Source organism: Ptychodera flava, chromosome 11, assembly GCF_041260155.1.
Source record: "Ptychodera flava strain L36383 chromosome 11, AS_Pfla_20210202, whole genome shotgun sequence".
Taxonomy (NCBI): domain Eukaryota; kingdom Metazoa; phylum Hemichordata; class Enteropneusta; family Ptychoderidae; genus Ptychodera; species Ptychodera flava.
The window spans coordinates 4,874,431-4,887,670 of record NC_091938.1 but is presented as its reverse complement, the minus strand read 5'-3'; the positions used below and the strand labels follow the sequence as shown (position 1 = coordinate 4,887,670).

At 38.4% G+C, this 13,240-nt stretch overlaps 1 protein-coding gene across 1 annotated transcript in view; it reads left to right on the top strand.

The window, feature by feature from the left end:
- Nucleotides 1–13,240, top strand: part of LOC139143731 (titin-like) — a 184,781-nt gene that overhangs the window by 94,485 nt on the left and 77,056 nt on the right. Inside the window, exons 108-127 of the mRNA XM_070714267.1 lie at nucleotides 231–536; nucleotides 800–1,102; nucleotides 1,331–1,633; nucleotides 1,809–2,114; nucleotides 2,321–2,623; nucleotides 2,850–3,152; nucleotides 3,426–3,728; nucleotides 4,002–4,304; nucleotides 4,608–5,198; nucleotides 5,411–5,704; nucleotides 6,337–6,639; nucleotides 6,955–7,257; nucleotides 7,947–8,249; nucleotides 8,615–8,917; nucleotides 9,336–9,638; nucleotides 9,842–10,147; nucleotides 10,499–10,801; nucleotides 10,988–11,290; nucleotides 11,665–11,970; nucleotides 12,436–12,738. Coding sequence (XP_070570368.1) covers nucleotides 231–536; nucleotides 800–1,102; nucleotides 1,331–1,633; nucleotides 1,809–2,114; nucleotides 2,321–2,623; nucleotides 2,850–3,152; nucleotides 3,426–3,728; nucleotides 4,002–4,304; nucleotides 4,608–5,198; nucleotides 5,411–5,704; nucleotides 6,337–6,639; nucleotides 6,955–7,257; nucleotides 7,947–8,249; nucleotides 8,615–8,917; nucleotides 9,336–9,638; nucleotides 9,842–10,147; nucleotides 10,499–10,801; nucleotides 10,988–11,290; nucleotides 11,665–11,970; nucleotides 12,436–12,738 — 6,351 coding nt within the window. The remainder of the gene's footprint in view (nucleotides 1–230; nucleotides 537–799; nucleotides 1,103–1,330; nucleotides 1,634–1,808; nucleotides 2,115–2,320; nucleotides 2,624–2,849; nucleotides 3,153–3,425; nucleotides 3,729–4,001; nucleotides 4,305–4,607; nucleotides 5,199–5,410; nucleotides 5,705–6,336; nucleotides 6,640–6,954; nucleotides 7,258–7,946; nucleotides 8,250–8,614; nucleotides 8,918–9,335; nucleotides 9,639–9,841; nucleotides 10,148–10,498; nucleotides 10,802–10,987; nucleotides 11,291–11,664; nucleotides 11,971–12,435; nucleotides 12,739–13,240) is intronic.

Sequence of the window (13,240 nt, the reverse complement as noted above, 5' to 3'; positions counted from 1 at the left end):
ATCTTTACTTTGTCTTTTGATAAGTGATTTTATGATGAATTTAAAAAACATAATCATAAAATACATGAATTTAAAAGGCATTATTATACAAAAGAAGGATCAGCGATAGGTCTCAAATGAATCAGAAGAGTATACAGTTTTTCCTACCATTCCAAATGACAAAAAGATGACAAAGTTCATTTTCTGATCATAACAGACTCTCAGCTTACATGATCTCTGTAATCTTACAGCTGTTCCAGGAGCTCCTGACAAACCCAAAGTGACTGAGATCCAAGCCACAAGTATGACAGTGAAATGGATTGAGCCAGAATCTGATGGTGGCAGTCCAATTACCAACTATGTCCTTGAAAGGAAGGATGAATTCAGTGCTCGGTGGATGAAAGTCTTCTCTGATGTAGAGATCATTGATACTGCATTTAATGTGACAGGATTAACTGAAGGTTCCAACTATCAGTTCAGAGTTGCTGCACAGAACAAAGCTGGTGTTGGCAAATTCAGTGAACCATCAGATCTCAAGACTGCTAAACCACCTTATGGTGAGTGACACAACTCCTTCAATACAGTTAAAACTAATTTAATGTTATCATTCATTTCTTTCTTTTCTATATCAAGCTTTGTTCTCAAAGCCATCATTGTTTGCTCACCGTAAATAGATTCATAGATTCATGAAATATTTTATTTCACAAATCTTAAAGAAGTTTGACTGAGCAACATTCTTGTGTAATTTTGTTCAATTGATAACTCAAGTTATAGTGAATACACTGCTGATGAAATGCAATTCTATTTATTCTGTACTTAGGTCTGCCTGGTGCCCCTGGTAAACCAGTCATCACTGAAGTAGATGCAACCAAGATGACACTGAAATGGACCGAACCACTGGATGATGGAGGTGCTCCAATCACTGGTTACATCATTGAAAAGAAAGAGAAGATGTCACACACCTGGACCAAGGCCAATAGATTTGATGTCACAGAGACAACATTTACAGTGACTGACTTGAAACTGGGATCTGAATATCAGTTCAGAGTTGCAGCAGAGAACAAGGCTGGTGTTGGCAAGTACAGTGAACCATCAGAATCAAGGATTGCCAAACATCCATTTGGTAAGTTGTCTGTTATTCCCTGATATCCTATTTTGAAGCAAAAGAGATGCTAATTTGTACAAAGAGGTATATCTCTACCAATATCTTGCAAATCTATGTATTTTTTCATTGTGAGTATGCTTCACGAATGTCTTAGAATGAATCAAAGTCTTATGCTGTCCACATATTTCATTGGATAGAAGGATGACTGACAATCAACAGTAATTATGTTTTCTCATTTCCCAACAGATGTACCTGGTCCACCTGGAACACCCAAGGTGTCAGACATCTCAGAAACCTCCATGAAACTGACCTGGACTGAGCCAGATGATGATGGTGGATCACCAGTCACTGGATACATCATAGAAGGCAAAGAGCAGTTCAGTGTCAGATGGTCTAGAATCAACAAATACAGTGTGACAGATCTCAGCTACAAAGTGAATGATCTCAGAGAAAATTCTATCTATGAGTTCCGTGTGTGTGCCGAAAACAAAGCTGGTATTGGTAAACCTAGTCAGTCCACTGGACCGCACACTGCAAGACCGCCTTACAGTAAGTTTTGAACAACTAATAAAGTTAGTTCTTTTTTACTGTCATATTTAATACATCAGATAACAAATGTTGTATCTTTTTGCTGTGTGAATATTGATGTGGCAATTAAATGAAGCATAACCTCAAGATTTCTCAAATGTGTGTTCTAATGTATGACCTCTCTGTTCAACCACAGCTGTGCCTGATGCACCTGGTAAACCCAAAGTAATCGATGCCACTGCTACAAGCATGACCATCAAATGGACAGAACCAGAATCTGACGGTGGAAGTAGAATCACCAACTATGTCATTGAAAGAAAGGAAGAATTTGCAACCAGATGGGCCAAGTTGTACACCGATGAAAGAATAATTGGTACAGAGCATACTGTGACAGGCCTGACTCAGGGAACTGAGTATACATACAGAGTGGCAGCCGAGAACAAGGCTGGTGTTGGCAAATTCAGTGAACCATCAGAGCCAAGAGTTGCCAAACCACCATATGGTGAGTCTTTCATCACATAGCGAATTGTTGTTGGACACTCGATCAAGGATGTAGATTAAGAATGTAATTACTTCAGATACAAGTGGTAAAAGGCATATTTTCTCACCTGAATGTGATGTATGTGCTAATTAAATATTTTGGCATTAGTTGCTATGAACATTTCTCATTGTTGAGGTTTACTTAATATGACCATTGTATTTTTACAGATGTGCCAGGACCACCTGGTAAGCCAGATATATCTGATGTGACAGCCAATAGCATGAATTTGCGTTGGTCATCACCAGAAGATGATGGTGGCTCTCCTGTCACTGGTTACTATGTAGAGAAGAAAGAACAATTCACTACCATGTGGACAAGAATCAACAAATATGCAGTATCTGAGACATCATTCAAAGTGACTGATCTCAAAGAAGGCAATGATTACCAATACCGTGTTCTTGCTGAAAACAAAGCTGGTGTTGGCAAACCAAGTCAGCCAAGTGACACAAGAAAAGCAAAACCACCATATGGTAAGACTGTAGGCCCAGCAACCTTATATATAATTCAGCTAAAGTTTATGATTTGGATATATGAAGTAAAATATGAAAGTCGTTGTTCCACCAGTATGCTAGTAAAATACTACTCCAAATTCTTGGTGTAAGGCCTTTCGGTGCTCAATTTGAACATGTTTCCAGTAGATGATTATGTTCTCAGTAGGTAAATAAATATGACGTGAAACTTTGCATTTCTTTCCAGATGTACCAAGTGCACCTGGACAACCAGATGTTACCAAGGTTGATGCAACTCAGATGACAATCAGCTGGACAGTACCAAGATCTGATGGTGGAAGTCCCATCACTGGCTATGTCATTGAGAAATATGATGTTACCAGAGCAAGATGGACACGGGCAAACAGAGAGAAGGTTGTTGACACCACTTACACTGTCACTGATTTGACAGAACGCACAGAGTATCAGTTCAGAGTTGCTGCAGAGAACAAGGCTGGTCAAGGACCATTTGGAATACCAAGTGACAGGAGACTTGCAAAACCACCCTATGGTAAGTAAATAATAACATAACTGTCAGTTAAATTATGTACAAAATTGTGAAAGGTTGTGTGGTGAGTTTTTGTATTTGAAACTATATGTCACATACACTAGTTTTTGCAAGTTTCATCTGTCACTGATTCACAAGGATGCTACTGTTTCTCAAAGAAGCAGCTCAAATCTTTAGGTATTTGAAAGACAAGAGCACCTTCACAAGTTTTTTAAGGTTAATTTTGATGCATTTACCAGACCACCTTTACTATACTAAGCTATTCATTGTGTTCAGATGTGCCAGGTCCTCCAGGACAACCAGACATCTCTGAGGTCAATTCAACTCACATGACCCTGAATTGGACAGTACCACTAACAGACGGTGGTGCGAAGATAACCAACTATGTCATTGAAAGGAAAGACAAGTTTGCCACCCGCTGGTTGAGAGCCACTAAAGACCAAATCACTGAAACCACCTACAAAGTGACTGGTCTTGCAGAGGGCAATGAATATGAATTCAGAGTGGCAGCTGAAAACAAGGCTGGTGTTGGTAAATTCAGTGAACCATCTAAACCCAGAGTTGCCAAACCACCATATGGTAAGATACAGTTGCTTGACTCCTTTCCCTAATTGAGTTGTTTTACCTGTTATTTAAACTTATTCAGTGTGACATTTGCACTAAAATGGTCAATAAAAAAGGACATTCTCATTTGAAACATTTTAAGTTTCCAGGTATGACTAGATACCCTATTTATGTGAAATTATGTTTTACTGAGTATCCTCACTGTCAAATGTTATCAATATATCTAATTAATACTTAAGTGCTGAAATCACCCTCTGACTATACCCATTCTATTTGTCATATCCCTAGATAAACCTGATGCACCCAGCAAACCTGTGCTCTCTGACATCACTGAGAAGTCTATGACACTCACATGGAGACCACCAACCAATGATGGAGGTAATGCCATCTTCAACTATGTCATCGAGAAGAAAGAGAAGTACATGACAAGATGGACCAGAATCAGTGACTTCACAGTCTCAGACACAACATTCACAGCCACTGGTCTTGAGAAAGGAAATGAATACACGTTCCGTGTCTCTGCTGAGAACAAGGCTGGAATTGGCAAACCAAGTGAGCCATCTGATACAAAGGTTGCCAAACCTCCATATGGTGAGTGTAGTTCACTTTCTACTTCATGCAAATCTGATGTGTATTGATGTGGTAAGGTGTTCAAGTTTGTGTATTCGAATATTGTAAATTGTTGTAAAAGAATTCCAAAAGGATTATGCACTGTTTTGGAAAAAAGATTTTATTAAGAATCACCTAATACATTTCCAGCTAGCTTGAAAATATTCAGAGAGCGGGTTTTATTTCATTTAACCCTCTCTCTTCCAATGTTATGGATGGTGATTAAAGTAATTATGATATTGATTGCATTGATATCTGAGACAAAATGTCGTAATGAATTCACAGATGTACCAGAAGCACCTGGCACTCCTGAAATTGTTGAAGTTCAACCCAAATCCATCAAATTGAAATGGACACCACCAACAAATGATGGTGGATCACCTGTGACTGGATACACCATTGAAAGAAAAGAGAAATTCAGTACAAGATGGGTGAAAGACAACACAGTGAGTGTCACAGATACTACTTACCAAGTAACAGGTTTGACTGAAGGAACTGACTATGAGTTCCGTGTCCTTGCTGAAAACAAAGCTGGCGTTGGTAAACCAAGTTTCCCGGCAACATTGAAGGTTTCTGTGCCAGATGCACCAGGAAGACCAGATGTCTTTGAAGTGACTGACACCAAAGCCACTCTGAAGTGGACTGCACCTGATTCTGATGGTGGAGCAAGGGTGACAGGCTATGTTGTAGAAAGACGTGATACAAGCAAAGACCGATGGATCCGAGTCAACAGACAGCCTGTAAAGGAACCATTCCTTGTTGCATCTGACTTGATTAAGAACACAGAATATGAATTCCGAGTGATGGCAGAGAACAAAGCTGGTGTCAGTGAACCAAGCAAGCAATCTAAACCAATTGTCGCCAAACCACCATATGGTAAGATCTGTTAACATGAAAATATTTGTATATTTACCTTTACATACATTCACTTTCACATACCTGGATACAAAGAACCCTTACTCATCAACCATCTTCACATTGTTTCTCATTCATCTGTGTTTGCAATTTCATCTGTCCTATCATGTCTTTTCATCATGTCTTCTTTTTTCATCTCTTGCATTCATTCCTTCTCTCCATTATCACTAAAGATGTGCCTGAAGCACCTAGCAAACTGGAAGTGTCTGACATCACAAAATCATCAGCGGTGTTGTCATGGCGACCGCCCAAGTCTGATGGTGGTAGTCAAATCTTGGGCTATGTCTTGGAGATGAAGGAGCAATTCACATTGAGATGGGTTGTTAAAATGAAAGTTGCTGAAGCTCATTGCATAGTGACAGACCTGAAAGAGAATTCGACTTATGAATTTAGAGTTTCTGCTGAGAACAAGGCTGGTGTTGGCCCACCTAGTCAAACTGTTACTTTCACAGCAAAGGATCCCTATGGTGAGGATCAGTGTCCAGTGTTAATGCATGAATGTACATCTTGGCTAAAGCTCTGCAGTTTTGGAGCGATAAACTCCCTGTCATTTTTGTGTGTTGTGCATATAAAATCAGTTTTGTTCCTTCTAATATTAATGTGTGTCATAAAATCGTCTCGGATAATGAAATTTTCTGACAGTTTCCAAAAGATAAATGTCCAACATTGTTTTTGTTGTTCTGTTTTCCAATGTTTCAAATTTGTTAAGTTTGCTTCACAACCGGTGCAGTTTCTAACACTTTCAACAAGCATAAAATATATTTTTGTGTTTCAATTAGCATTTAAGGTTGCAGTTAAAGGAATAATGCTTCCTGTATACTAAACATTATTTAAAGTAGTCCAATGTTAGGCTTAAGATATGATTCTCAAGATTTTTTATAACTGTTGTGCATGTGAACCAAATCTGGTTTCTATGTTTTATTGTTTTGGTAATGAAAATGTTGTTCTCAAGGGTGTATCTTTTGGTTTGTACTAATGTCTTGTGCTGTTTGAACATGTTCAGTTGGATTTCTTCAGTTGGATAGCATGAGTTTTAAAAGTTAAAACAAAGTTCAAAAGTGTTCAAACCAGAGTTCTATCCCCTGTATTCCTGAAACAGATGTCCCTGAAGCTCCTGGAGTTCCTAAAGTTGTTGAAGTTACCTATCATTCAGTCACTTTGGAATGGACACCACCTGTATCAGACGGTGGTGCACCCATCCTTGGCTACTATGTTGAAAAGAAAGAACCTTTCAGTGCCCAGTGGGTACCTGCAGTGAGAGAGAGAATACCTCAGCTCTCATGCACGGTGCTCAACCTGAAAGAAAAATCTGAATATCAGTTCAGGGTGATTGCAGAGAACAAGGCTGGTTTTAGCAAGCCTAGTGATGCTACTCCACCTGTGACATTGAAAGCATCATATGGTAAGAATTGTTGTATTCCTCAAAATCATCAGCCCATCAGTTTGGTCTTCCCACATTCAAGACAATGCCATATGAATATGTAATATACTAGCAGCATGTACATATTGAATATGGACCTCCCTCTATGTTATTCAACAGTTTTTGTACTGACACCCATCTTGGAAAAAGGTTGTCACAGTCTGATTAGTGAATATTTCATCAAAATGGTTCATTTGTGTGGTGCATTCATTTCATCATTTCCAGACACATCATCCTCTCACTGTCTTCTTCATCTTCATTTTCCCTCCCTCCATTCATCTCTCTCGCAATCTCCAGACGTTCCTGATGCTCCAGGAAAACCATCTGTCTCTGATATCACTGCAACATCCATGACACTAAAATGGACGCCACCAGAAGACGATGGTGGTAGCCCTGTAACAGGGTACATGATTGAAAGTAAAGATCAGATTAGCTCCAAATGGGGCAGAGTCAGTGTTTATAAAGTCAAAGAGACCACTTTCAAAGTGGAAGCTCTCAAATCAGGTAACCAGTATGAGTTCAGGGTTTGTGCAGAGAACAAAGCTGGTATTGGCAAACCAAGTGAATCTACTGGTCCTAAACTTGCCAAACCACCATATGGTAAGTATGTTTTCAAGAAGTGGAAATAGTGTCCTGCTTGTTGTTTGTGTGTTTTATCAAACAGCATGTGGTTTTTTGTACCATCTTAATTCAAAATCTCGCTATGAATATTTTCTTATAAGGAAAAATACCATTCACTACAAAAGTTGTAGCCTTTGTTTTAGTTCATGCAAACATTTGAACTAAAGCAGCCACACACAGTGATCTAAAGTGAACTTCAATGCAAAAAATCTGAAAAATCTGAAAAAAAATTGAAAATCTCAAACCAGATTCATGCATGAAGCACAGGGTAAATGAATGACATGCTTTGGTTACATTGTTAAAATAAAGTGATAAGTTGTGTGGTTTATGTTGCTTTTTAAAATGCTATAATCCTAGACTTAGTTGAAAAGATGTTTAAATTATTCTGAATAAGTTCTAGATACACTCTAACCGTAAGTTTTTGACATGCGGACATGCGTGTGTGAACTCTTGGCATACAGACATTAAACTTTATTTTTAACTCAAACAAAGATGCTCTCATCACATTCATGAATTGAGTGTTTAAGAGTGTACTCAACTGTTATATGAACACACTCAATCCCATATTGCAACAACACAGTACATTACAATACATTGTTTACCAAAGTTTTCATCAGTAATGTAGCCTATGCACAGACCTAAAATACAAAAACAATTTATCATTTCAGACTTACCAGATGCTCCAAGCCAACCTGAGGTGACCAGTGTCAATGCCACATACATGACAATCACATGGAAACCACCAAGAAATGATGGTGGCAGTCCAATCATCGGATACATCATTGAAAGGAAAGACATGAGTAGTGCCAGGTGGATGAGAGTGAACAGAGAATCTTTGCCTGACACAACTTTCATTGTCAGAGATCTCTTTGAAGGCAATGATTACCAGTTCCGTGTGTCTGCTGAGAACAAGGCTGGTGTTGGTCCACCAAGTGAACCATCTGAACCAAGGAAAGCAAAACCACCCTATGGTGAGTAATGTAGGAAGTTACGGAGCAATTGCATACATCAGTCACAGCTCATAATAGTGACAAACACCTTCATAAAAAATATTTAATGACTGAATGAAAAGAAACAATCATACAGTAACTTATCATTATTTAAACATCTAGGATATTACATTATAATGTGGACCAAGCATCATTAAGTTCACAAGATAGTTTTCAAAATTGTTTATTTTCATTTTAGAAGCATACGGTGAAAACTCTTAAAAGTAGTTTTGCTCATATAAACAGAGTGTTTAATGTGTAGTTATTTCATTAAAAATAAAGTTCAAACATGTGAGACAACATTTGGCATACTGACACAATCATTTTGTGTTTTGTCATAATTGTAGATGTACCAGATGCACCAAGCAAACCACAGTTCAGTGATGTCACTGCAACGACAATGACACTGACATGGAGACCACCACTCTCAGATGGTGGATCACCAATCACCAACTATGTTGTTGAAAAGAAGGAGAAATTCTCATCAAGATGGGATAGGGTCAGCAAGTTCACAGTCACGGACACGACCTACAAAGTGACAGAACTGAAGCAAGGTCAAGAATATCAGTTCAGAGTGGCAGCTGAGAACAAGGCTGGTGTTGGCAAACCAAGTGAACCAACAGAACCAAGAATTGCCAAACCACCGTACGGTAAGTGATGATGATAATTATATCAACCATAATTTCACTGAATACAAAATTTGAATATTTGAAGTTAAGGAGTAAATCACATGTTTTTGTGAAGTTTATGATTTTCTTAGTGTTAACACCTAAAGTTGTCCAACATATGAGAGTAAAATCTACTGCACATTCTTTCCAATTATAAATACTCTCAAAGAACTATTTTTGTATGATTACCAATCATATCTTACTATTAAGGACACTAAAGAAGTTCCAAGACTATGTTAATATTGCAGTTCGTAGTATTTTCGATGGATCACGTGACTTGTACATGACAACATTCACAGATTACAGCAGAAGTTCCATTACATCAATATTAAGGATATATGACCAATATCCAGAACTTTCATCAAATACTAAAGATGTGTGAATATTATGTTCTTTCCAGATGTACCTGGCCCACCTGGAACACCCCAAGTGTCAGACATCAATGCAACATCCATGAAACTGACCTGGACAGCACCACTGGATGACGGTGGATCTCCAGTCACTGGATATATCATTGAGAAGAAAGAGCAATTCAGTCCAAGATGGACCAAAGTCAGTGCAAGGAGTGTGCCTGATCTCACCTTCAAAGTTGGTGATCTGAAACAGAATTCCATCTATGAGTTCCGTGTCAGTGCTGAGAATAAGGCTGGTGTTGGTAAACCAAGTGAATCCAGTGGACCGTACACTGCTAAACCACCTTATGGTAAGTCTTGTACAGTGTAGGGCATATTTGTCTGTTATTTAAGCATACTTAACCACTGGACATTATTCCCAACTTTAATTTCTCACTTTGCACATATGTAAGTCATAAGAAAGAGAAGTCACTGGATTTTGATGGAAGCCATGACTGTATGAAAGCCCTGGAATGTTTTCTCATTATCAATATCCCTATTTTCTATATCAAAGATGTACCAGATGCACCTGGCAAACCCAAAGTGACTGAAGTAACTGCCACAACCATGACAATCAAATGGACAGAACCTGTATCCGATGGTGGAAGCAGGATTACAAACTATGTCATTGAAAAGAAAGAGCCATTTGGTCTGCGTTGGGCAGTGGTGAACAGAGACATCAAAGTCACAGATACAACATTCACTGTGAGAGATCTGACTGAAGGGTCTGAGTATCAGTTCAGAGTTGCTGCTGAGAACAAGGCTGGCGTTGGCAAACCAAGTGAACCATCTGATACAAGACAAGCCAAGCCACCTTATGGTATGCTCTTACATAATAATCATGAAAATAGTCAGTTGTTAACTGCTGTTGGCAATGTTGTATGTTTGAATAATCAATGAATCTCATGTGATATTCAGACTTTGCATATTTATGGATATTGTGCTGATAAATATGAAATGTCCAAATGAACAAACTTTATAAAAGTTAAAATTGCAACAACATATTCGTATAGAAAAATCATTTTACTTGGCATCATTTTATAGTGCTCAATAATGTCAAATGTAGCATCTAGAAGATTTATGGAGTATTATTAATTCCATCGGCAAGTAAAAGATTAGTCAGCATTTTTCTCTCCATGCATTAAGAGATGTACCATTATTGTCATTTCAGGTCTGCCTGGCGCCCCTGGTAAACCAATCATCTCTGATATTGATGCCACCAAGATGACACTGAACTGGACTCCACCATTGGATGATGGAGGTGCTCCAGTCAAGGGTTACATCATTGAAAAGAAAGAGAAGTTCTCCACTCTCTGGTCCAAGGCCAATAGATTTGATGTCACAGAGACAACATTTACAGTGACTGACTTGAAACAGGGATCTGAATATCAATTCAGAGTGTCTGCTGAGAACAAGGCTGGTGTTGGCAAACCAAGTGAACCATCTGAACCAAAGATTGCCAAACCACCATATGGTAAGTAAAAAGTACTTTGGTATGTGATGAGAGAACTTTATTGAGTATTTCATTGCAGCAAATTTATCACAACATTTTACTTGTTCCTTTTAAATGAAATGATTTAACGAGAAAATGGGATTTAAAGTTGTCACAAGCTCTGATTTTGTGGTTGTGTAACCTGATTGGTTTATGGTCATTCAACAGATGTACCAGGTCCACCAGGTGCTCCTAAAGTATCTGATGTCTATGAAACATCTATGAAATTGACATGGACTCCACCAGAAGATGATGGCGGCTCCAGTGTGACTGGATACTACATTGAAATAAAGGAACAATTCAGTGTTAGATTCACCAGGCTCAACAAAACAAGCATTCCTGATCTGAGCCACACCGTCAAGGATCTGAAAGAAAACTCCATCTATGAATTCAGAGTCTGTGCTGAAAACAAGGCTGGTGTTGGTAAACCAAGTGAATCATCAGGACCATTTAAAGCCAAGCCACCATATGGCAAGTTGTGTACTTAATTCTAATTTCAGCTGTTAATCTGTTATGTTGTCCAGTGGTACATAACAGTAAAGCATATCCAAAATGCAATTTTAAGATTCAATCTTTCAGTCAATAAAATGTCATGGTGAATTGGATTTGACTTCTTGCAATAGAATATTAAACATGATAATAAACAAATCAGCATAATTTAGATCAAAGTTGCCCTTTAGAAGAATCGTTTTAAGATAATTCAAGGCTTTTACAGGGAAATATTGCTACAAAGCCGTTTCCACTAAAATGATCTAAATATTCATGTTCAATAACAAATGAATTAACAACAGGAAAAGTCAGAAACTTGTGGATTGCATCTAAATTTGGACATATTGCTCTTCCAGATGTTCCGGATGCACCTGGCAAGCCCAAAGTATCCGATGTCACTGCCACAACCATGACCATCAAATGGACAGAACCAGAATCCGATGGTGGAAGCAGAATCACCAACTATGTCATTGAAAAGAAGGAAGAGTTTGCCACAAGGTGGACAAAGGCCTTCACAGAGGACAAAGTCACCGATACAAGCTTTACAATCACTGGTCTCACTCAAGGAACTGAATACATTTACAGAGTTGCAGCTGAGAACAAGGCTGGTGTTGGCAAATTCAGTGAACCATCTGATCTGACCAAAGCCAAACCTCCATATGGTGAGTTTACATTGTTGTGTGAAGTGTGACACTTTTTGCTATACAAGAGCACTGTATTTGGCGGGTGGCAAACTTATGGCAGCATGTACCTTGATTCTGAAAGATTTGACTTTTAGTCAAACTCTCCTCAAGAAAACTTTAAACCATCTCTGTCAAAATCAAAATGAGGAATCAAAATCAGGGGTCACTGTGCAAATTTGCTGATATTTGGAATTCAAAATGGCCATTGTCCCTTTGTTAAGTATATCAGGAAAATTAAACTTTCCATAACACAGAAACCAGACGTTGAAAACTTCATTAACTTGGCATGCTTCAAAATTAGGCCATACAAGCAGCATACCACAAAGAATTCTAACATTTTGCATGCATATCTTGTCAGAAAGACATCCTCTTCAATCCTTGTGTTTTCCATTTCTATAAATTAAGCTTTGATACAATTTAAATTTCTACATTCCAATATTACAGATGTTCCAGGTGCTCCTGACAAGCCACGGGTAACCAAAATTGACAGCACTGAAATGGCACTTGTCTGGGTGTCTCCTCTCTCTGATGGTGGAAGTCCAATCACAGGGTACATCATTGAAAAGAAAGAAGCTTTCTCCACCTACTGGTCAAAGGTCGCCAAACTGACCACTCCAGAAACCACAGCATTGGTGACTGGTCTACGTGAAGGCACAGAATGTCAATTCAGAGTTGCTGCTGAGAACAAGGCTGGTGTTGGAAAATTCAGTGAACCATCAGATCCAAAGGTTCCAAAACCACCTTATGGTAAGTTGTAGTTTCAACCTGCCCTTTCACTACAATGGTTATGTCCAATCCAATTGTTTTCCATTCCAAAGTTGGATCTCTGCATAGGGAAATGGGGAGAAAGGATTAAAACCTCATTTCAGACTACAGTGTAGTTGATGTTCACTGACAGATGCAAAACCTGGGGCTTAAAACATAGCTTTATAAATGATCAATCAAACAGTCATTCAAGATTTAGACACCTACTACCAACATAAAAATGTTACTTAGTGTTTAAACATATAAATCAAGATAGCGAAATATGAAATTTGGGTAAAAGTTCTGAAGTAAAGAGGGTACTATCAGTTTTGGGGGTTTTTTTGGTCCTCTTATCTTTAATAGATTGAAGTTATTCTCTGTACAATTTTGCGGACAAAGGGTTCCGATGGGAAAGTGAATCATAAAGTGATAAATAGAGTATAAGTATAAAAGATAACACGCATATCAGACATATTTCTTTTCACTTCATGGAATAACACTGCGT